General features: G+C 41.4%; 5 protein-coding genes and 1 long non-coding RNA gene across 13 annotated transcripts in view; 4 read left to right on the top strand and 2 right to left on the bottom strand.

The window, feature by feature from the left end:
* Nucleotides 1-1764: 1764 nt before the first annotated feature.
* Nucleotides 1765-6567, bottom strand: LOC120421029 (N(G),N(G)-dimethylarginine dimethylaminohydrolase 1). 3 transcript variants are annotated; one of them, XM_039584165.2, is made up of 9 exons: nt 6292-6567; nt 5566-5627; nt 5280-5510; nt 4926-5000; nt 4700-4844; nt 4436-4636; nt 3982-4044; nt 2962-3186; nt 1765-2902 (listed from the first exon to the last, which is right to left on the bottom strand). In XM_039584165.2, the coding sequence occupies exons 3-9, from the start codon at nt 5285-5287 to the stop codon at nt 2777-2779; spliced, it is 843 nt and encodes a 280-aa protein (XP_039440099.1). In that variant the 5' UTR covers nt 5288-5510; nt 5566-5627; nt 6292-6567; the 3' UTR covers nt 1765-2776. The 3 variants fall into 3 exon arrangements, with proteins under 3 accessions (XP_039440099.1, XP_039440098.1, XP_039440100.1); XM_039584164.2 differs by lacking the exons at nt 5280-5510; nt 5566-5627 and having other exon boundaries at nt 6292-6566; XM_039584166.2 differs by lacking the exons at nt 3982-4044; nt 5280-5510; nt 5566-5627 and having other exon boundaries at nt 6292-6562.
* Nucleotides 6568-7102: 535 nt separating this feature from the next.
* Nucleotides 7103-9741, top strand: LOC120421030 (uncharacterized). The gene is made up of 3 exons (XM_039584167.2): nt 7103-7970; nt 8028-8120; nt 8183-9741. Exons 1-3 carry the CDS (start codon nt 7787-7789, stop codon nt 9496-9498), a joined length of 1593 nt encoding a protein of 530 aa, XP_039440101.1. The 5' UTR covers nt 7103-7786; the 3' UTR covers nt 9499-9741.
* A 280-nt stretch (nt 9742-10021) lies between these two features.
* On the top strand, nt 10022-11006 carry LOC120421001 (uncharacterized). 2 transcript variants are annotated; one of them, XR_005605930.2, is made up of 4 exons: nt 10022-10193; nt 10256-10406; nt 10465-10548; nt 10890-11006. It is a non-coding gene; the product is annotated as an uncharacterized LOC120421001 (long non-coding RNA). The 2 variants fall into 2 exon arrangements; XR_008211833.1 differs by lacking the exon at nt 10890-11006 and having other exon boundaries at nt 10023-10193; nt 10465-10601.
* LOC120421000 (uncharacterized) lies at nt 10538-12620 on the bottom strand. The gene is made up of 3 exons (XM_052706423.1): nt 11932-12620; nt 11674-11874; nt 10538-11617 (listed from the first exon to the last, which is right to left on the bottom strand). Exons 1-3 carry the CDS (start codon nt 12232-12234, stop codon nt 10538-10540), a joined length of 1584 nt encoding a protein of 527 aa, XP_052562383.1. The 5' UTR covers nt 12235-12620.
* A 736-nt stretch (nt 12621-13356) lies between these two features.
* On the top strand, nt 13357-19071 carry LOC120421012 (RNA-binding protein cabeza-like). Of its 5 annotated transcripts, none has more exons than XM_039584133.2 (8): nt 13357-13484; nt 13631-13816; nt 14063-14174; nt 14859-14893; nt 17711-17820; nt 17887-18148; nt 18215-18578; nt 18646-19071. In XM_039584133.2, the coding sequence occupies exons 1-8, from the start codon at nt 13475-13477 to the stop codon at nt 18680-18682; spliced, it is 1116 nt and encodes a 371-aa protein (XP_039440067.1). In that variant the 5' UTR covers nt 13357-13474; the 3' UTR covers nt 18683-19071. The 5 variants fall into 5 exon arrangements, with proteins under 5 accessions (XP_039440067.1, XP_039440066.1, XP_052562379.1 ...); XM_039584132.2 differs by having other exon boundaries at nt 14856-14893; nt 17887-18145; XM_052706419.1 differs by having other exon boundaries at nt 14856-14893; nt 18314-18578.
* LOC120421011 (uncharacterized) overlaps nt 16946-21514 on the top strand; it is a 79719-nt gene continuing 75150 nt past the window's right edge. Inside the window, exon 1 of the mRNA XM_039584129.2 lies at nt 16946-16949. The gene's annotated coding sequence lies outside the window, so the exon portion shown is untranslated. The remainder of the gene's footprint in view (nt 16950-21514) is intronic.

Here is a 21514-nt window from a genome sequence, read left to right as displayed (position 1 = left end):
TGAAATTAAATTGTGCTCTGAAATGCTTTCTGATTTTTTGTTCAATCTTCGTTCTTAAGTACCGTCATCTGGGGCGAATCGGGACACAATGGGGCGAATTGGGACAGCAGTTTTAGCAATGTTGCGGCCTAATATTTTGATTTTTTTTAAGGATTTCGGTTAGACCAGATTCAGAGTAACAAAATGTGTGCATTCATTTCCAAATTTGATGCTTTTAAGTGCTCTTAAACGTGCTGTCCCTATTCAGACTGTAGTCTCGATTCGCCCCAGTAGACGGTAATCAGTCTTTAGTCTTCCATATTCAGTCTTATTCGGTCTTTAGTACCAGATCTAAAATGTCAGTGTTCAGTTGATGATTGATTCGTCTTTTTTCGCGAATTCTCTACGGAACATTCTCCATACAAAGAAGATTATTTTTTTGTATGGCTAATTGTCCACGAAGAAAGGGGGCGGGGCGACCCCGTAAACCACCGTAAAATTTAGAGAAATTTTCTGCTCTTTCCAAGAAAAAATATTTCAAAAACACTTTGAAAGGGCTAATACTAAGTATTTTTGACATTTTTATTTTTTTTATCTTTCTCGATAAATGTGAATGTAGTGGTGCTTTGTTGATATTTTTTATGGCTCTATTCCAGGATGGCCACCTCGGTAAAAACCGGGGAAAAGTCGAGAATTGGATTCCACCGGGAGAAAACCGGGTATGACTCGGGAATTTGACTGACGAATCGGGAAAGCATTATTTTTTTTTAAATGATCGATAAAACTTTACTTAATTGAATTTGATATGGCTCTTCATGTTAAGAATATTATTCTAAATTAATATTTCAGGAAACTGTATTTGACATAAATGCAGTAAGGAACCATCCATAAACCACGTGGACACTTTTTTGGAGATCCCAACCCTCTTCCCCCCCCCCCCTTCCTCACCCCCTCATAAACAATTGTCCATACAAAACAATTTTTTCTACAATTGATAATCATATTTAGCATGTTTGGGCTCGTTTAGAAATATTTTGAACTTTTATGAAATTACAATGTACAGCACCGCAGAAACTTTTTTTTCAAGCAAAAATAAAATGTTCAATACTTAATTTTTTTGAAAATTAATGATTGCAAAACAACTTGACAGGTGTATATTATACTGTAAAATGCATTTTAAAACACTTTTTTCATTCAAGTGGCCTGTAATTTCAATTTTTTTACTTTTAGATTTTTATTTTTCCCAGTCCCAACACAAACTAATGATGCAAAATGGTCAAAAAATCAAAGAGTACTCACAAAATTTCTGCATTCAAAAAAAGCCTTTTTTAAATTTTCTCAACCCATATTTGAAATCTTTAATGAACATGATATAAAAAACATGGTGATAACTGTTTTCAGCATACCCATGAATGGAATCCCTATAATAATTTTACATTAAAAATTAGGCATGGGGTCAAGACCGTTAAAAACCATTATACTAATAGATTTAAAAACTTTCCGGGGAACTTCATTTTGGTCTGGGGAGAAACCCGGAAAAACAGGAATTTGGAAAACGAAATATGAGGGTCACCTGAGCTATAGAATGATGCTTTGAAGAATTTCAGTATTTAAAGAGGAATGAATTGACAAGTGATAAAATAATGAATGAAAATCAAGCCAAAAAAAATGAAAGGCTCAGGCAAGAAGTGATAGGAAAAGCAAATATAAGGTAAGAACTTATTAGTGCTTATGATTGGTAATATTCTTTTTTCTTTCAGTTCCATTCAAAGCAAGCACGTGACACGTATTTTAATGACTTCTCTTTATTTTCGCCTCCATCATTGTTAGGTTCTGATCTATTACTTTACAGTTGGGTTGTCCTACTAGTGGAATTGCTTTGTTTTGTTCTTTCCTACAGTAAAATTCGAATGCATAAATCTGTTGTAAATAAGACTATTTCGTCGTTTGAGAGACTTACTGCTTGTTGCGATGCTTATAGTTTGTTGATGTCATTCTTTCTTACGGTTTATTTCTTAAATTAGCTACAGATTTTTTTTTTATTTCTTAACGCCACTATTAGACAGCAAAACAAAACGGTTAAACTAGAAGAGTCGACTGCTCGACTTAGTAATATTTTATTTATTCAAAGTAACTTTACACTAGTGTTAGATTAAAAAGTATAGCATTTCACGAAGCTTGGCGTTAGATTCGACAGCGAAAGATAAAACAATGGAAGTGTTAGAATGTTTATTTCGTAGTTTACGTAGCTCTTTGTGTGGAAGAGATAGAGAATGTTTGTTGTGCGCTTCTCGCTGAAGCACTGAGATTCGGTTCGTATTTTATATTTATTATATTCTAAACTATCCTCACAACCTACTGTTGGTGTGTAACATTTATTAATCTTGGATAGCTAAGTAGTTTACACGACAAATGTAGCTAGATGATTGCGCTAGCGACTATGGGATAACCAAACCATACTAGATGGAAAGCAATTTCAAAGTTGGAATTTATAGTTTCAGTCGTCAATTAGTGTTGAAGCTCTAACAGCAAATAACGAGTGGGGTAAGATTGTTTTCAATCAAAACAATAGAAAAAAGAAAAGTTTAACAATTTTTCACTAACCGTTTCAACCAAAGTATCCTTCAATAAAAGTTTGACTACACACTTAATAAAGCACAAATTTTAGCACAAGACCGACGAAAAAAGGCAATAAATAGTTAAATAAGACGTTACAACTTAGTGGTAAACAAGGTAAACAGACACAATTAGCTTAATACGATGGTGGTGGTGACTAACTAACAAAGCACGGGCCCTTCTACAGACTTTTGATGTGCCGGGATCGTTTGACCAAGATGCAACAGGCCGTGAGGCCGTTGGAGAACTTGCCCAGCTCGGTCATCGGAACGATCTGCCGGGGAATGTCCAGTTTCTGGGAAAGGATCTGAAATGAATTAAATTTCATTAAAACGCAAAATTTCAAACAAGTGATGGATTACGTACCACTGCCGACTCGGGAATCTCCTCGACGGACCGGTGGATGAGCGTCCCGTTCGCGAACAGCACGTTCGCGGCCTGTTCCTCCTGCAGCGTGAGCGTGCTGTACGTGTAGGTGGCCTCGCGCTCGATGCGTTTCAGTATCTCCTGCGATTCCTTGCTCCGACTGACACACAGCACGTCCGCCCCCGCCATCGAGACGTAGTATTTGAGGTGGTGATGTTCGACCACCTGCGGAGGTCACGAGACGGATGATTTGTTTTAAATTTTATCAACAGGAGACTAGCATATTAGGCTTGGAAGACAACAACTAGAACTACATGCGACAAACAAGAACAATTATATATTTTTTTAATTCTTCCCGGAAACTATTTATAACACGATGTAATGAAAACAATTAAACAATTAATGTGTGACAGACATAGTGATTCAAAATAAATAGCTTTCGAAATAAGAATATAGAGCAAGTTCACATAGCACAAAAGAGCAAAACAATTTGCATTACAGAAGACCATTTACAAAAAATAGAATACAATTCCAAGTTTATATTGTATGGTTTTCAGTTGGTTATAAGCTGGGGTCCTGATTTTCGGTTCGCGAATGAAAGCGACGGTTCTGAGCAAGTTTTCTTTCCGTGAAACACTTCTGGATTGCGGTTATTCGCACGATCTTTTATAGCAGTATTTCTACACCAATAATTGAAAATAATTTGGTCATAGGGAAACTATCAAAAAAGTTCAAACCAACCTTGCTCAATACAATTCATTAAACATAAAACTTTAACAAGTAGCATAAGGGCACAACAAAATATTTGTTTAAACCAGCTAACTAACCTATTGGCAAGCACAAACCAAACATCACACCCAAAAAAAGAAAACACGATGCACAGCACACTCTCAAACGCCATTCCAATCGTTCAGCCAACAACTGCAATGTAAATTCATGCACCGCGTGTGCAAGCTTTGGTCAGCTTTTTAAAATGCGCGCAAAACTATTCTCGCTTAGTTAGCCAGAGAGAGCCTCAACCTGAATCACTCCATTGACTAATTCCAAAGTGATCGGACTTGCAGTGATATTTACGTCTTCTACCTAGGGGAGTTTTTGGGGAAGTTACGAGGAAGTCGTGTGGTTTTTTGATTGAAAGAAAAATGCAAGAGGTAGAAAGTGGATTGAGAGGAAAGAAATGTGTTTTTTTTTTTGGGGGAGATAAAGTGGGACAAAGAAAAAGAATAAAAATTGCATTACGACACACCGCTACTATTTCATTAGTTTTTGGTTGTTAGTTGGAAAGAAAGGACTCGAAAAGTGTTAGACATGTGGTCAGTCGGTTTCTAAATATTCTTGGACAAAATAATCAAACGACAAAGTCTAAGTACAGATTAATCTAGTCTAGAGCGAATGAAGATTGACATACATCCGAACCATTCAACATATTTACACGAAGTGCAAAAAACCAACCCAACAAAGCTAGCGGGCCTACCTTAATCGGAACGCACGGATATTCGGGAAAAGCGGACGCCACAGCTCGCGCTCCCGCCTCGTTGGTCCACTTGCTGAGTCCTACAAAAAACTCCCGCCCGGTAAAAAGCACATCGCCACCATCTAACCGCGCATTTGGATCGGCGATTTCCGCCAGCGGCAAATCGAGCTCCTTCCGCAGCACGGACCGAATGGCATCAACCTAACACAAAATATTCTTCTTTAAAGAACTAACAAATTTCGATTAATGTCCAACAATCCTAACCTCCTTCACCCTGTTGGGATCGCCCGGTCGACAAATCAGCGCGATTCCGTTGCACACGACGGCGCAGTCCTCGACAAAGGGACACTCGGGCAGATTCTCATCTGGTGGCAGCTCGAGCACGTCCAGGCCCAAATCGCGCAGCAATCTGAAAGAAGTTCTCGTTTTTTGTACGCGTGATGCATTAAAACAAGCACGTCGCAATCGTTAAAAGCCTGGCGTTCCTTACCGTACGTAGGCCTCATGTTGCAGTTTGGCCTCCTCCAGATCGATTTCGCCCCGGGTGCGCAATGAGAGCGGAATTCTGCAAAATTGGGACATAAAACACAGCGGTCAGTGTGGAATGCGTAATGTGACAAAGTGGTTCACGTGACAATGCACAGTACTGGTCGGAAGTTCTGAACACTAAGAATGACCGATATTGATTGATTTTATGTTGGAAAAAAATGATTCCCGAACACGGACGTAACAGCCAAGTACCTCGTGGATACTTCAAGATTAATTGACACAGTTCTCAAAGGAAATTATTCTTCTAGACAAGTTTTTGTGTAAGCACAATCTTCTCTTTGAAACAATAACTCACTTATTCATTCATTTTTCACATGGTTTCAAAGCGCGTGAGCTTTTCCACGAAACATTTCGTTTATCGTTGTGAGCAAATTTTCCAGGATTGTAGCTACATTGGTTCCAATGTTTGTTGTTTAGGATATCAAGACGCCTTTCCACTACGAATTTCGATCGCCGTTTCTGAGTTGCACAGTTCCCAGGTTTATGTTGAAAGTCCATTGGTATCAAAGTTCATTCGTAGGAAAACCTAGATGTTGAAAGAAGGTTACTTTCAAAGACAGATTTTAATAATTTCAGCTTACATGATTAACCTGACGAGTCCTGCTGGGTTCCATTGCCTTTAATTCGGGATTGATGCCAGAATCTGCGAATAAAAATAAGAATTCTTCAAAACCAGATAACACATAAAAATTTCTGTTCGTTCGCAACGAATTAAATCTGTAAAGGACAATTTAAAAACCAAGACCTTCACAAAACATGAATTTTGGAATTTTAGACAGTAATATTAACCACAAGTTATACCCAACCAAATGTGCACCGGTCGAATCCAATTAATAACGGTAAGGTTACGCGCAACGATAACCAGCCACACAGTAGTTACTGCTTGCAAATGCTAATTTCAGTCTAACAACCCATGCTTCCCATTTATAATGACCGCAATTGCTCGCGCCATAAACGCAAATAGGGCGTTAACTTTGGCCGTATCGTCGTCATCGTTGGCCAGTCGATTATTAGACCAAGGCCAATTTACTCTGCTCCAAAGAGCATGTGTGTGATGTGTCGGCATTGATTTTCTTCTAGATCAGGCTCCAGCATTCTAGCCAGGGCACAGCAGGGCAGGGCGTAGTCCAAAACTGGGTCCCACCAGGCCCAGTGACATCATTCGCTCTAATGGCCCCACCGAATCCGATCGAACTATTGCCAAAAAATTAGCATAATCGGTCAATAGGAAAAGGCCGCAATCGCGACAAACGGTCGTAAATAAATAAAAAAAAATCGAGGTTTTTTGTTGCGAATAAAACACCAACCTGCAGGTGATTGCGTGCGTGTAGCGGAAAGGTGACGACGACATTCTTCTGCCTGAAGTTTCACTAAGTCGATTACTCAAGCCGGAAACCAGTTACGAAACAATTCACACTACGGAAGGAAGCACTTGACGCGGCGGCGGCACATAAAATGGGTGCAGTTTGCAAAATTAATTCAAAATAAATACACACACGGGACCCGACCACTCCAAAGAACTGCTTCTGTTTTCGCGACTAGCATCAGCGCTGCAGGCTGCGGGATGCTGGGGGTGTATTGCGAGAGTGATGCGGTGTAGCTGTCACAACAACGAATCGGTGGAACTGACGCATTAGGTCAACGCTGACATTGCACCGAAAACGGTGCGGGTAACAATGGTGTTGTACTACATTGAACGAGGTTAATTGGTTTTTTTTTTGGTTAATAGGCGATCAAACGTCAAAATTACCCCCCACTAGAGGGTGCGGAAACTTGGGATAATGTTTTCATTGTATCCTACAGCGAGTAAATTGGTTTCTAGAGTTTTTTGTTTTTGAAAAGGACCAATAAACTATTGTCTTTCATATGTTTATAGGACCTAATAAAAAAAAAACTCTTGGTTTGAAATTTGAAATTGTTTTATTTCATCATAAAATCGACATAAGTAATAAATTATACCATTTTCAGGTAACCCAAGTAACCAACCAGCACTTGAACCCGGTCACTGTTTGGCCCTTAAGGGCTTTCATAGCTGCGATTTAAACTAAACCAGGCAGCAAACCAACATTACAAAAATAGCTCAATCGGTAAAGCAGTTGTGGGCAAACCAAAAATAGAATCCACGTTTTTATTAATGGAGGAATCGATAATGCAGCAAACACTGGCTGCGTCATGCTGACCGCCGGAGTTGTCAAAGTCTGGTTTGACAGCTCAAGAAAACCATTTTGATCGATCTGTCAAAAATTTTCACAAGTATGGCGACGACTCGACCCGCGTGATCGTAAAAGTTTATGCGCGTAGCTGTTTTTTCTATCTTTTTCTTTTTAATTCGCACAAGCTGGATAAACATTTCGCAGGCCCTCTAGACAACACGCCCGAGCCGAACAATCGGCGAAGAACCTCCCCCGGACGCAGAAAAGTGTTAAAACTGATCAGCAGGCTCTCTCGGAACACGTCCGAGTTGTCCACGCCTCCAAGAACCTCGGCCGGACGAAAACAAAGTGCAAAAGCTGTCCAGCAGGCCCTCGTGGCATCTCGCCGGAGTTGGCCATTCCCTGGCGAACCTCCACCGGACAAAACAAGTGTCCCGCAGGTCCTCTCGGAACACGCCCGCGTTGACCACTCCTCGACGAACCAGAACCGGACAAAAAAGTGTAAAAGCTGATCCGCAGGCCCTCTCGGAACACGCCCGAGTTGACCACTCCTCGAAGAACCTCGGCCGGACGAAACAAGTGATAAAGCTGTCCCGCAGGCTCTCCCAGGCGAAGCTCGACCTGAAGTTTATTTAAATTATTTGCGAAAATGCCCCGAAAATGTGCTGTTATAAAATGTGGAGCAATGGAAAGAAAAACCGACACTGGATTTTACAAAATTCCTAAGGGGGACCTTGCCAGAGAAGTTCTAAGGCGAAAATTGTGGATTAGTGCGGTCAATCTGAAAGTAGAACACAAAGAGGACTTTGTTTGTGGCCAACATTTCCATTCAGGTAAAAAATATAATAAATCTAATTGGATATATTAACCAATATTTATTTTAAAAACAGGAAAGCCTGCTCCTCCTAACGATATATCAAATATCGATTGGGTTCCTTCAATAAATCTAAATCCTGTGGATACTTCTCTAGATTCTTCTCCAGGTAACACATAAAAATGATAATTAATTTAATATTCATTAAATCGGTCAACCTTTTAATTTTAGATTGGGCCTCGGACAAGTGCGATGAAGAGTGGCTCGAAGAGCACACTTCACAAGATGCTCCTCAAAATGTGCCCGACTCGGAATACCTTTTCTATGATGATGGACCTAATGAAGACACCAACAACAATAACATTACGAACCCTTCCGAGCTTGATCAAACAAACATCAGTTTGATCCACGATGAACAGCTAGATGATGTTAATCCGGAGGACATGCATGGAGAATTTGACGAAGCTGTTCCGGAGGACATGAACGTTGACGACCAAGAAAACGAGGAAAACATTTCCAGGGAAAATGTCTTGGGGTTACTCCGACAGATACAACAGTACAAGGAAGAACTTGAGAAAAAAGACGCTGAAATTTGCTCGCTGAAGAAAACGGTAGAGAAGCAGAACAAAATTCTAGAGTGCTTTCGGTGGGATCTTAATTCATTTCAAGATAACGACCGCAAGGTTACACATTTGACAGGATTACCGAGTTATATTACCTTAGCAGCAGTGGTTGATTTTGTAAGGCCAGGAATTATGGTGTTTTCTGATGTTTTGAGCAAGGAGCAAGTTATAATTATGGTACTTATGTACATTAGGCTAGGTCTATGCTTTAGTACATTGTCAGTTTTGTTTCGGGTCTGTACTGCCACGGTAACCCGCTACTTCTATTCCGGTTTATACTCTATGTACATGCAACTTAAAGGTTTAGTTAAGTGGCCTTCGCCTGATCTGATAGCATCGAACACCCCCGCTAAGTTTCATAAACTTTATAATGCACCCATAGCTGTTATACTCGACTGTTTTGAGGTGTTTACCGAGAAACCAGGAGTTAAAGATGCAATTGTAAAGATGTACAGTACGTACAAACATCATCACACAGTTAAGGAGCTAATAGGGATAACATCTTTTGGGTCCATTTCTTTTATTTCAAAACCCTACTCAGGTAGAACATCTGATAAGTATTTAACTGAAACCTGTGGTTTTTTGGAAAACCTACACAAGGACGACATTGTTTTAGCTGATAGGGGCTTCACCATAAGGAAGGCTGTTCAGGACAAAGGAGCTATTCTCAAGGTACCCGACTCATCAAGTAAGAAAAAGCAACTTAGCTCGACAGCAATCGAAAGAACTCGTGCTCTAGCATCCATTCGAAATGAAGTAGAACGTAGCATAGGATCATTACGACAAAAATCTGGGATTTTAAGCACACGTCTTCCAATCACATTGTTAAACCACGAGCACAACGGAGTTAATGTTTTGCACATGATTGTCACTCTTGCTTGTGCACTTTTTAACCTGTGTCCGTCAATAATTTCATCAACCTAAATGTCAGCTAGATGTTAGAAACGGAAATAATAAAACAAAAGTCTTTACTTTACCTCATAAACAAATATCTTTGCTACATTACAAAAGCATTTTTGAATTAGCAATTCAGCTTAAAACACAAAAGTTAGGTTTATAACGGGATATGTTTTAATATCGGAGTACAAAGTTTAGTCAAAATGATCAGGCAAATTTGGTCCACTTAGATTGTTTTGCTTGAATTATTATGCGCAAATCTTTATCTTAAACGTGTTACTCAAAAATAAGTACAACAGCGTGAGTACTCAATTATGACTCATATACCCTAGAGAGCCTGGATCTTATTAGAGAACGGACATCTCAAACCAAAAGTACCAATCGAAGCACGACAACTGTCAAACGGAGGTACCAATCGAGCAAAATCCTTTGTCTTATGCTCGATTGGTACCTCCGTTTGACAGTTCTCGTGCTTCGATTGGTACTTTTGGTTTGAGATGTCCGTTCTCTAATAAGATCCAGGCTCTCTAATATACCCTAACAGTGTAAATCACATGAGCCGTGACTTTGGAGCCAGCTGAGTTTTTATTTTGAACGCACTTGTCAACAAAAAAAAAGTTTTTTAATCTATCTTGTATGGAAATCAGTTTTAATTAGATGAGCCTTGAAGTTAAGTGTACTTGAATATTTTTTGTAAATATTGAGCAATAACCATAACAAAGGTAAGTTTTTTTGTACAAACCGTCGAGTGGATCACAAAATAAAAACAAATTTAACTTTTTAGTTTGTATACCCACGTTAGATGCTTTCTTAGATTGTACAAGACGACCTTTATTTCAACGATGTCCTTATCCAGATCAGTCTCTTCGGACGAATTCGAGTGAGCGTGGTTTACAGTATTGCGATAGAGGTCCAGTTGGGCTTGATTCAGCATGGTAAATATCCAATTATCAAGTTTTTCAGTAATTTTCTTGACTAAATAACACACTTTAGGATTGGTTAATGTTAGAATTTATTTATAAATAATGCAATGAATTAAGGTTAAATCATTCTTTCAAAATCTGGTTCAAAATCTCGGTGAGTAAAAATGTCCGATTATCTCCGGTCCTAGAACATTTTCGAAAAACTCTTCTGCCTTTTTGGAATTTTTTTCCCAAAACTCATTATTACGATGAACTTTCAAGAACAATTGAAATTTAGATGCATATATGACGAAAAATCCATAGTTGGCATTCGTGAGGAAAATTTGCATCTGCACTTGGAAATAGTAACTATGGTCGCGGTTCATAACCAATGCACCAGTATCATTACGCACGATGTATGCTTGTTTTTGATTCAATAATAAGTTAATGCCTTCTTCTCGATTTAGATTTTCAAACTTAAAAGGACACTTCACTTCGACCGTTATTTTTCCGCAGCAATCACACGTAATGATTTGATCCGGCGATGCTGCAAAATAGGGAAAATTGGGAGAAATTACCAATCCACTGTCAGTGTGACGAACGTTCCGGTGCTTTTGAATCTGGAAGCACTTAATCGCTGCAGCAACACCGTTGGCTTCGTTGAGTTTCCCGTGGAGACAAGCTGGTATACTTTGATTTTGATTTTCCGTGAAGATTGATCGAAGGAGCGACATTGATGGGTTTGAAGAACTCGTTCTGACACACCGTTTGAAAACCGAAGCTGTTACTCTACCTATGCGCATCTTAAACCAGAGAGGGTCACCCGATTGCTGTCTCGTCATCTCCTCGACAAGGTCACAACTTTCTTGCTGAATACTCCAGTCCATAAATTTAACCGCCGCTCGAAGTTCTTCTATGGGTAGATGCTCAAAGCAATCGTCGTACAGGGCAAGCATCGACAGATTTTCTATTTTCTGCCTATTTCGGACAAGTTCTTCGTCCTCGTCCGTACCGTTGGGCCTTGAGAAAAATGCCTTTGCTACTGCCACGTCCTGACCAGATTCCATAAGCTTTGAAATTAGTGCTTTGTAGTCTTCGTCTGACCTCTCCAGATTAAAAAAGCGCAAATCACAGAACGTTTCGCGAATCCGGCCGAAGGACACTTGCTCGATAGGTACAAACATGTTCTGGTTTGCCGAGCCTCCTGGCGCTGTCCAATATGCCGGTAGTTCGGTCACGGCAATCTTAAATTAATAAAGATTTGATATAAACAAAATTATTGTTTTGTTATATGTCATACCTGTTTGCCCAAACAAATCTCGCGCGCGAATGATAAGGCATACAAGACTGCTGCCACGTGGGTGCACGTTTCTCCTGCACCAGCAGTGCAATCGCAGTGTGCAGAAATGATCGTTCCAGTTTCATGCTCATCAGTATCCTCGTCTTGAACCAGAAGCCAACATTCTGCTGGTGGTTCGTTCACGCTCATACTGTGAAGTACCTATTAAGTATTTAAAATGTATAAATTATAATAAAACGATTTTTTTTGGGAAAGTACCTTTCCAAGAACAACGTACAAATCCTTTTGCTGACAACCTTTCACTTCCTTAACAAAACCCGTCTGGAAGGCTTTGTACGCTTCCAAGGACTTCATGTTGTGGTGCGGCTGTCCGGTCCGAAAGGAGTTTTTGGTTATCAAGTGTGTGAATATCTTGTCATAATCCACTGTTAGCGGTAGGTTGCCAGAATCAAACTCCATGTTATACGGGTCAATTCCATCTATGACCCGTATCTTTTCATGGTACCTGGCAATATCCTCCGGTTGAAGTTTTTGTGCTTTCGCCGACAGATTGTTCGCCATCTCTATCTGGTCGATTTTCAAACGAGGTTTGCCGGCAAGTCTCCAACTCCGGTGTGTTGCCGGACAACTTCAACACTTTTCTTTGTCCGGTCGAGGTTCGCCGACAAGTCGAGGAGTGGACAATTCGGGCGTGTTTCGAGAGGGCCTGCGAATCAGCTTTTAAACTTTTTTTTTGTCCGGTCGTGGTTCGTCGAGGAGTGGTCAACGCGGGCGTGTTCCGAGAGGACCTGCGGGACACTTGTTTTGTCCGGTGGAGGTTCGCCAGGGAATGGCCAACTCCGGCGAGATGCCACGAGGGCCTGCTGGACAGCTTTTGCACTTTGTTTTCGTCCGGCCGAGGTTCTTGGAGGCGTGGACAACTCGGACGTGTTCCGAGAGAGCCTGCTGATCAGTTTTAACACTTTTCTGCGTCCGGGGGAGGTTCTGCGCCGATTGTTCGGCTCGGGCGTGTTATCCAGAGGGCCTGCGAAATGTTTATCCAGCTTGTGCGAATTAAAAAGAAAAAGATAGAAAAAACAGCTACGCGCATAAACTTTTACGATCACGCGGGTCGAGTCGTCGCCATACTTGTGAAAATTTTTGACAGATCGATCAAAATGGTTTTCTTGAGCTGTCAAACCAGACTTTGACAACTCCGGCGGTCAGCAGGACGCAGCCAGTGTTTGCTGCATTATCGATTCCTCCATTAATAAAAACGTGGATTGAGAGCGCGTATAGAGAATGGGAGGGGGAGGGAGATATATAAACTTTTGCCTCTCGCTGTTTTTTTTTACGTTTACCGCAGTGGTGGACAGGAACAGTCGAGGCCAGCACTAAACCAGCCGAGTAAAGTCCAAAAGCGGCCACTATTCAGCACTATAGTAGCTGTTAGAGTTGAAGTAAAAACGGTTTAGCTCAAGACTCGAATCTAAATTAGCTCTCACACAAGTACCGCGGTGGGCTTGACGCGGGTGCCAAATTAGCTTTGCAACGCAATTAGGTCCCTGCAGTGGAGATGCCCTGAGTGTAATCTAGTACCTGAACTCTTCTGACAGTTGACCTAACGGCAGTTGATCTCCCGTCAAATACCCTTTTCATTTCTCTTCTGCTTTATCGGCATCATTCGTCGTTTCTCTTCTCCGCTGCCAGGACGCGTTGCTGGTAGAGAAAAAGTGTGAAATCTGTGAAACTAATCCTTTCTGGACCCGGAAATCCAGTTTAACTTGTGCATTTAAACCTTGGCAGCAACTTGAACTCGAAGATGGCCGATCGTAAGTGTTATTTCGCGTTAAAATTATAATTTTCGCCATCAGCCATCTCCCGCGGTGCGTGATCGGCGAGATCAGCCATCTTGGAAAGTGGCGCTTGCTTGGATGAAAAATTGATTTTCTTCCCGTTTTTTTTTTACTCCGCGCAGAATACTCCGGCTACGGGGGGCAGGATTACGGTGGCAACGGTGCCGGCATGCACTTTTCGGTTCCCCCGCCACCGATCTCGAGCGCCAACTTTAGCCAACCTCCGCCGTTGGGAGGGGGAGGCGGCGGAGCAGGAGGTGGCTATGGCGCCCAAAGTGCGCCTGGCGGAGGCTATGGAGCGCAAAATGGTGGGCTTCTTAGTTTTTTTGATTTTGCGTTTTCTTTTTTGTTGTTCATTGTCGTTTGCATGCAGTGACATAAACATAACCAAACTTTTTGGCACTCCCGGCAAACGTCAAATCAGCACAAACTTGCAGCCGAACTGATCGACCATAACCTAACCGGACAATTTGTTAAAACAGTTTACATAGGCTTAGACGGAATCTAAAAATCTAAAATTTCTTCAAACTACCTACTTTCTTTCCTCTACTCAGAATACAAATCCGGGGGTCGCGATGGCGGCGGCTATGGCCAACAGCGCGGAGGCTACGGCAACGGTGCCGGTGCTGGAGGCGCTCGAGGTGGTAACCCAAGCGGTGGCTACAGGTGAGAGACCAATTCCTCGCAGCGAAACCCCTACCCGAAAAGAAAAACAGTTCAGAACCGCCAGAATCGTACTTCTTGCCTTCAGATTTAACTTTGCAAACACACGATATTTTGAACACACTCTCCCTTTTTCTTATGTCCTTGTATTGCTCCTTATCCCACTATCATACGTTTAGAGTTCCAAACACTGACACATAAAAAAAGGTTGGTCTCGAAACTGCAACTGGTTAATCGTCAAAAGTGTCTTTAAATTGAGGTCTCGTTAACGTTCAACGGCGGTTTCGTAACCGGAAGCGATGATAAACTTGCAACCTTTAATACACTTTGTTTGCTAGGAACAGGTAAATCTCTCTTCATATAACCGCTTCCTGCAAGTTTACCATATCTTCAGGTTTTAAAACCCAGCTTTCCTTAACTTTTTCCTTCTCCCTTACCTCCCTAACTAATTTGGCAACTGAGCAATCAAACTGTTCCTGTTGCATTCCCGTAAACGTATTAAAGTTACTCGTAAAAATATTTACCAAAAAAGCAATTCTCCCTCTATATAATAATACTTTTAATCTCTGAACGGTTTTCCATCATCCAAAAAAAAAACATCTAAATATTTTATCTCTTACAAAATCAATGAACAAAACAAATGAGCAAATGTGTAACGAAATGGTTTGGTTTCATGTGTTATAGCAGTGGCGCCGGCAACAAGGGTGGTTTTAATAGCAAAGGTAAACACCGATCGACTGTTCGGTGAAAGAACACTTTTTTTCACTGTACTATTTTTTTTTATTATTATTACTATTCCTATATCTTTACGAATATTGCGCAACTATATCGTTAGAGAGTATGTTTCACTTGTCGCGCGGAAGAGAGGTTAACAGTTTGCGTAACATAGAGAGTTGATTTGACGACACTGTAAGAACTGTCGGAACGGATAAACGGAAAGGTTTTCCACGTGTGCTCGATTTCGTCGGGTTGAAACCCCTCTGGTTTTATATCGGCTGAAAGCAGTTTGAAGCATCTGTTGCCACAATAAATTTTGAACTAGTTTAGAATTATTGTTTTCAGTCTTAGTTTCCGCCTGCAAAGGCGCATCAAAATTGTACGCAGGCAATGGAAGCTTCAAACTGTATCATAGGTTGTAAGAAGCATTCTTTTATCACGTAAATGGAGTTAAAGATTCACCTTTGTTTACAATTAAGAATTCCACGGGTTTGATCAGCATTGCGTTATAAAAGATCGTTTCTCCGCTGAATTTCCTAGTGGTAGTGTGTTGCAATAATCATGGAAATATGTGTCGATGAGTAAAAAGGTTATGTTACAGGTGGTTATCGTTACATCAAGACAGATGGTTAAGTGTAATTTTATACATATACAATATAGAATTCCCAAAAAAGTTTCAAGGTTTGAGGTTTTGTTCTTGAAAACAACGCAGATCAAAATTTAATATTGATGTTACTGTTAAATATAATCTGTTTCCAAATTTGGAATCTAAATTTGCCAAATCCAGAACAATTGAGTTATGCGGAATTGGGTACAATACACTCATCCCTCATATTCGGAACAGTTTACAGATCGGCCAATGTTCAATAAATCATATGAAATCGATAATTGAACATAATGATTTGCTTTTACCTTCATGTGAAAGCTTTTCTTGCGATCTTTCGATTGATGTATAGACCGGCTGTACAATTTTACGATTTATATCAAGTTTTCGAAGAAAAACATTGACCATTGAAATCCACAAATTCGGAACACTTTTTTCTTACGATGTAAACAAACTTTTTTTTCTCTCCAGGTGTACATATTTTTTGCAAAATAATGACTTTGCACTCTGAAACCAATAGAACTCATGGTTAGTGATGTTTTATGAATGGTCTGATAACTTTTTTGTGAAAATATCAGTTAAATTCAGGTGTTCCACAATTGTGGGAGACACAATAACATCCCACAATCATGGAACGGGCAATTTGGAGGCAGTATTTTGCTGCTCTGGATAAAATAGTCTTGAAATGCAGTTTTTGTTTGAAAAGTATTACTTTTACTGGTGAAATAGCAAGAGAATGTCCAAATAAAGGCCTTAAAAATAGCAGGGTCGGCAGAAAAGTTGCATTTTGCATTCTATTGACAAATTAACACAAAAGTGTTCCGAATTTGTGGGTGTTCCGAATATGTGGGATGACTGTAACGCTAGTTTTCCTCTTAAATTTTATGCATTTTAGATACCCAAAGCTCACTTCCGTGTCAGAAAAGCGCTTTTTCAGAGTCCAATTCTATGCATCCTAGACACTTAAAGTATACGTCGGCGTTTGGGAAGCGCACATTTCGTTCGAAAGTTCTAAGCGCTTTCTCTATATAAACACGGGCAATGCTGAATGCTTGCTTCAGTCGGTAGTCTACCGCCGAATCGGAAGGAGCTATTGGTTCTGCTGGCTATCATTCAATGGTTTGTTTAGTGTCAAAAATAAATAATGTTTACCTCACCACGCACACATAAGATTTGCATGAACACATAAGATTTGATTTGCATGTAACGAAATTTAACAAAATGTGTCTATATTACCGGATTTTGAAAGATACACATTAAACAATGATTCGTAGAAAGTTACCGAAAATTTTAACATATACTTTGTAGGTATTTAAAGTTCACCTCTGTGTTTGGGAAGTGCAATTTAGTGGAAAATATGGGACTCGGTAAATCTAGATACTTGAAGTTCAGAGCATTTTGACATTATTTCAAAACATTGAATTTTTTAAATTGATCAATTGTTGACGAAAGTTCGACTGGATTTTTTTTTTATTTAGAATTGAAGGTTTTATTTTGTTATGTCTGAACGGTTAATCAACATTTAAAAGGCCAAACATGATTATCAATAGAAAAATTCTCTAATGTCACTGGTGAAAGTAAAGGACAGAGTAAACAGTATAATTCGTGAGTTTCCGAAGGTTGAATTTTATTTCATTTTGGTCGATCCAGAAATTAGTTAAGATGAAAAATAATTAAATGTCACAGAAAAAAAACTGATTCCGAAAGGAATAAAAAAAGGTTATTCAATATACAATGAGTGTGTAAAACATGTTTAATTTAATGGTTCAACTGGTTTGATGATTACAAACGTAATGGGTTTTGATTTAAGAGTGGTTAATGAAAATAACAAGGTTAAAAGTAAAAAAAATGGTTTCTATTTCCAAAATTAATCAGTATTGCAACACACTACAATCACAACAGAACTAAAGCGTACGGTATTCGTGAATCGAAAGAGATTAAATGAGTAATGCAAACACAAGGTCAAATGAGTGTTAAGCGTCAAGTTGAGTAGTTGAGTGTTTTGCTTTTAAATTTAAGAGTATCAACGTTGAAAAGAGTTCAAATTCGGTCAAAATAGAGTAACGACAGAGTTTAGTTTAAGTGAAATCAACCCCATCGTTGTAGTTCCAGCTTCGTAAGCCGTACTAACGCTTTGTTTTATCCTTTCTCTGTTCGATTTTCTCTCGTTCTTAACAATTCCCAACCCCACAACATCCACTCCGATTGGTGACATCAGGTGACGGAGAAATGGTCACGCAGGAAGACACCATCTTCGTGCAGGGCATGAACCCGGAAACGTCCGAGACGGAAATTGCCGACTACTTTGGCGCCATCGGCATCATTAAGGTTTGGTTCAAACTTTCCAACTCTTACTAGATTTTAACTCGTTCATTCTAACCTCAAAACTCGCAGAAGGACAAGCGCACCATGAAGCCCAAGATCTGGATCTACAAGGACAAAGAGTCGGGCCGCCCGAAGGGCGAGGCCACCGTTACGTACGAGGACGCGAACGCGGCCCAGTCGGCGATAGGTTGGTTCGACAACAAGGACTTTAACGGCTCGATGATTAAGGTTTCGCTGGCCCAGCGGTACAACACCTGGCAGAACAAGGGTGGCCAGCGGGGCGGATTTAGCCGGGGAGGAGGCGGCGGCGGCGGTGGTGGCTTCGGAAGTCGTTAGTATTGCTGAGTGTAATTGCCGTTCCAGGGTTCTAAAGATCTTTGATTTATCGTCTCATCAGGTGGTGGTGGTGGTGGTGGAGATCGCGGTGGATTTGGCGATCGGGACGGCGGAGACCGCGGATCGGGCCGGGGAGGCCAGCAGGGAGGTCGATTTGGAGGTGGTGGTGGTGGTGGAGGCGGCGGCGGCGGCGGTGGTGGCCAGGAACGCGAAGGCGACTGGATCTGCTCGGATTGTAGTAACAAAAACTTTGCCTGGCGAAACGAGTGCAATCGGTGCAAGTCGGCCAAACCGGAAGGAGCTGGAGGTGGTTCCGGTGGCGGTGGAGGCGGATACGGTGGACGAGGTGGTGGCCGAGGAGGTTTTGGTGGAGGTCGAGGAGGTGGATTTGGGGGACGAGGGGGTGGTGGAGCCATGCGGGGAGGGTAAGTTGCTTGAAACGAATCAATTTCAGAACATAGTTTGTAACACTTTCTTTTATTCTTCTTCCAGTGATAGAAACCGCGATCAGCGCCAGAGACCCTACTAAACGAACCTGTGCGACTGTGTTTTACATTACAAACTTTATCTTTAAGTTGAGCTGTAGTCACTAAGAATCACCCCACTCACATCATCAACCCGAATCAACTTTCCAAACTTGAGTTTTTCGATGTCGTACAGCGATGTAATGGGTGCATGACCCAAAACCAATTGACGAAGAAATAATTTGATTACAATTGAATCAAACAACAAACCTCCCAAAACACTCACAAACACTTGGTATTTGAACGCTGGCATAAGCATTGGTAAGTATTCGTCTCCAGCCGGCGCTCGAGGCCTGGATGAAAACGGTATGTATCGTATGGAAAAATGTAAAAACAAGAGACAAACCTACAATGGTCAGCGGAAAATAAATACAATTCATGTACCGTATCGGTAGCGGCTGTCTTCATCTTCAATTGAGAACTATCCGATTCAAAATTAAACAGTCTGTTTTCCTATATGCACTAACGGAAATTGCAGGCGCTATAACCACGGCAAATAGTGTCCAGGGCATTCGCGGAAATTCGATGTCCCATCCTCGAGGGTCCCGGAGCACCAAAACTTCTTAGCATGGTGCTCCCAACGATTAATTGCCCAAACAAACAGGAACGTGAGCGGGGGATCCCCACGTTTCTTCCTCCCCTGTAGGTTCAGAAATGTATTGCTGTGTGAACACTCGTGCTCATACTCAATCCAATTCAACGAATCATCTTTGCGGTTAACTTTACGCAGTTGGCCTGACCGCTTCGACGTTTGTGATGTTTCAATGCATGTTAATGCAATCGCGCACTGCAAATGTTGATAATGACAAGAAGATGCTAGGCGTCAATCAACCTAAGGCATTCTCCAGGATGCCCTCGAAAGACTGGCTGCGCTAGGGTTAGATTAGATTAGATTAGATGCACTAACGGAAATTGCAGGCATCGTGTCCAGACCATAAAGCCCACAGTAAGCCTGCTTACTGGAACTGTGAACGAAAATAAGGAGGTAATACATATGTTAGACAGTGTGCGTTTTTTGGAACTGACTCTGGAAAGAAGCGGGAAAAAAATGTCCAAGTCATGGTATCCAAAACAAAAAAAAAAAGTCAAAGTAGTTATGTCACAGACATAACCGGAATGGCGTAGACTTACGTAAAATTTAGATATGTGGACATGTGGGTTTTCCATATATTAATTTGAAGAATTAGCTATATATATATATATTGGAAGGAACACCCATTCGAACGGCAAAGAGAGGAAAGAAAGAGACGAAGGAATTTTAGCGAGCCGAATGGGGGGAGGGGGAGAGGGGGCATAGGGGTTGGGGGCGAGAGCAGCCTCAGAAAGCTGTGCAATCCGTCGCCCCCGAAGACCAAAATTTGTTCCTGAAATTTAAATTCAAATTAGCTCGCTGCCTCGTCCCGGGTGGGACGAGGGCAACTCTTTCAACACTAGAATTTGATGAGACGTAAATCTTTCAGAAGCGCTCGCCGCGAATGCGACGAGCTAGTTGGATGTCCCGATTGTTTAACAACCAAGGCTTGACCCACGAGAGGCTTTTCGGCGGAAGGCAGCAGGCGCGCGCCTCATCTTGTTGATGCCTTGCCCGGGTGGGACGAGGGACGGGGAGTGAGGCAACTTCGAACCACGGCAACCACGAAAGATCCAAACGGTCCGGCCATCGAGAGGCAACTGGCTGACGGTGACGACGAGAAGGCGATGCGCACTTCTTTTCCAGTTCTGGTCCCTCTCTCCTGCTGCTGCTGCTCTGGGCTGAGCATTCCTGCTGCTGCTGCTGCCGGTCCGACGTCTGAGACGTGAATGATGGAATGGGCTCTGGCGCACGTTCTTATGTATGATTTCGGCCCGCTACTTCCCCTCCTTTTTCGCGACCGACACTCGGTCGCGTTGCTCGGATGATTTTCCCCTCAAAATAGGTACTTGACATTCCCGTCCGTGAGTGGGAAGCGCTCATTTTGCTTGCAAAATCTCTGCATTTTGAAAACATTTTAAAACATTCAATTGTTTCAATAGTTAAACTATTTTGCCAACAATGAAAGTTTTATAGCAAATTGCTGAATAATTTTCGAATCGAATGGCACATAAATCGTGTCGATTCGATTAGAGGGAAGGAAGATATAAGCGTTTGACGGATGACGCAGTAATCCAGGGCCTTTGGCCCGGGTTTTTTGGAATGACACCCCAGTACCTTCGACAAAGACGTAAGTCTACGTCAAAACGACCGCTACCTGAAATTCAACTCAGAAAGTCCATACGCGCACAAAAAGAACACGGTGATCCGCGAAAAAAGTCTGAGCCCTGTGCATGATATCCTCCGCGGCCGACAACTACCCCACGAGCTTCGTCAAACAACTGCAGAGCGAGCGCGTAGACGCGTTGTCCAACTCGCTGAACCACGTGGCGAGAGGATTGGAACCACGAGAGAGGTTCGCGTCTGAGCGAGAAGATCGGCAAAGTGCTGAAGAAGGATGGGATCGTCGCAACAAGGTGGTGAGGGAGGCCGTCTTCACCAAATTGAAAGACAAAATACCAAAAAGAGAGATAGCGTAAATTGGCCAAACGTTACAGTATCTGGAGAAACTTTTGAAAAAAACACCAAAGACCGTAATATCAATCTAAACTCGTAAACATTAAAATAATGGTGATCGAAAATCCCAGAGGATCCCGAACGTACTAGTTTTGATTCTGGTTGAAAGTTATGTAAGCTAAATTTGATTTATTTAAGCTATGTTTTTCCTTATACCAATCCGGTCTGTCAGCAAGTATTCATAGGGTTGTAGCAAAAATATGAGTAAATAAAAAAAGGATGTTGATACTCGTGAAAAAGTCAGAACAAT

This window comes from Culex pipiens, chromosome 1 (genome assembly GCF_016801865.2).
Source record: "Culex pipiens pallens isolate TS chromosome 1, TS_CPP_V2, whole genome shotgun sequence".
NCBI classification, from domain to species: domain Eukaryota; kingdom Metazoa; phylum Arthropoda; class Insecta; order Diptera; family Culicidae; genus Culex; species Culex pipiens.
This window is presented reverse-complemented; position numbering and strand designations above follow the sequence as displayed.

What these genes read in the sequence shown, in the direction of transcription:
- LOC120421029 (XM_039584164.2), bottom strand. Translation starts at nt 6,335, where the DNA reads ATGTCGTCGTCACCTTTCCGCTACACGCACGCAATCACCTGCAG. An exon ending in ATCCGTGCGTTCCGATTAAG is followed by an intron (nt 4,045 to 4,435) that starts GTAGGCCCGCTA and finishes AAACTCCCCTAG; the next exon opens with GTAGAAGACGTAAATATCAC. An exon ending in TAGTCAATGGAGTGATTCAG is followed by an intron (nt 3,187 to 3,981) that starts GTTGAGGCTCTC and finishes TGACCTCCGCAG; the next exon opens with GTGGTCGAACATCACCACCT.
- LOC120421030 (XM_039584167.2), top strand. Translation starts at nt 7,787, where the DNA reads ATGCCCCGAAAATGTGCTGTTATAAAATGTGGAGCAATGGAAAGAAAA. An exon ending in TGGCCAACATTTCCATTCAG is followed by an intron (nt 7,971 to 8,027) that starts GTAAAAAATATA and finishes TTTTAAAAACAG; the next exon opens with GAAAGCCTGCTCCTCCTAAC. An exon ending in TTCTCTAGATTCTTCTCCAG is followed by an intron (nt 8,121 to 8,182) that starts GTAACACATAAA and finishes TTTTAATTTTAG; the next exon opens with ATTGGGCCTCGGACAAGTGC.
- LOC120421000 (XM_052706423.1), bottom strand. Translation starts at nt 12,234, where the DNA reads ATGGCGAACAATCTGTCGGCGAAAGCACAAAAACTTCAACCGGAGGAT. An exon ending in TGTACGTTGTTCTTGGAAAG is followed by an intron (nt 11,875 to 11,931) that starts GTACTTTCCCAA and finishes AATACTTAATAG; the next exon opens with GTACTTCACAGTATGAGCGT. An exon ending in AGATTTGTTTGGGCAAACAG is followed by an intron (nt 11,618 to 11,673) that starts GTATGACATATA and finishes TATTAATTTAAG; the next exon opens with ATTGCCGTGACCGAACTACC.
- LOC120421012 (XM_039584131.2), top strand. An exon ending in CGGTGGTGGCTTCGGAAGTC is followed by an intron (nt 18,149 to 18,214) that starts GTTAGTATTGCT and finishes TCGTCTCATCAG; the next exon opens with GTGGTGGTGGTGGTGGTGGA. An exon ending in GGTGGAGCCATGCGGGGAGG is followed by an intron (nt 18,579 to 18,645) that starts GTAAGTTGCTTG and finishes TTCTTCTTCCAG; the next exon opens with TGATAGAAACCGCGATCAGC.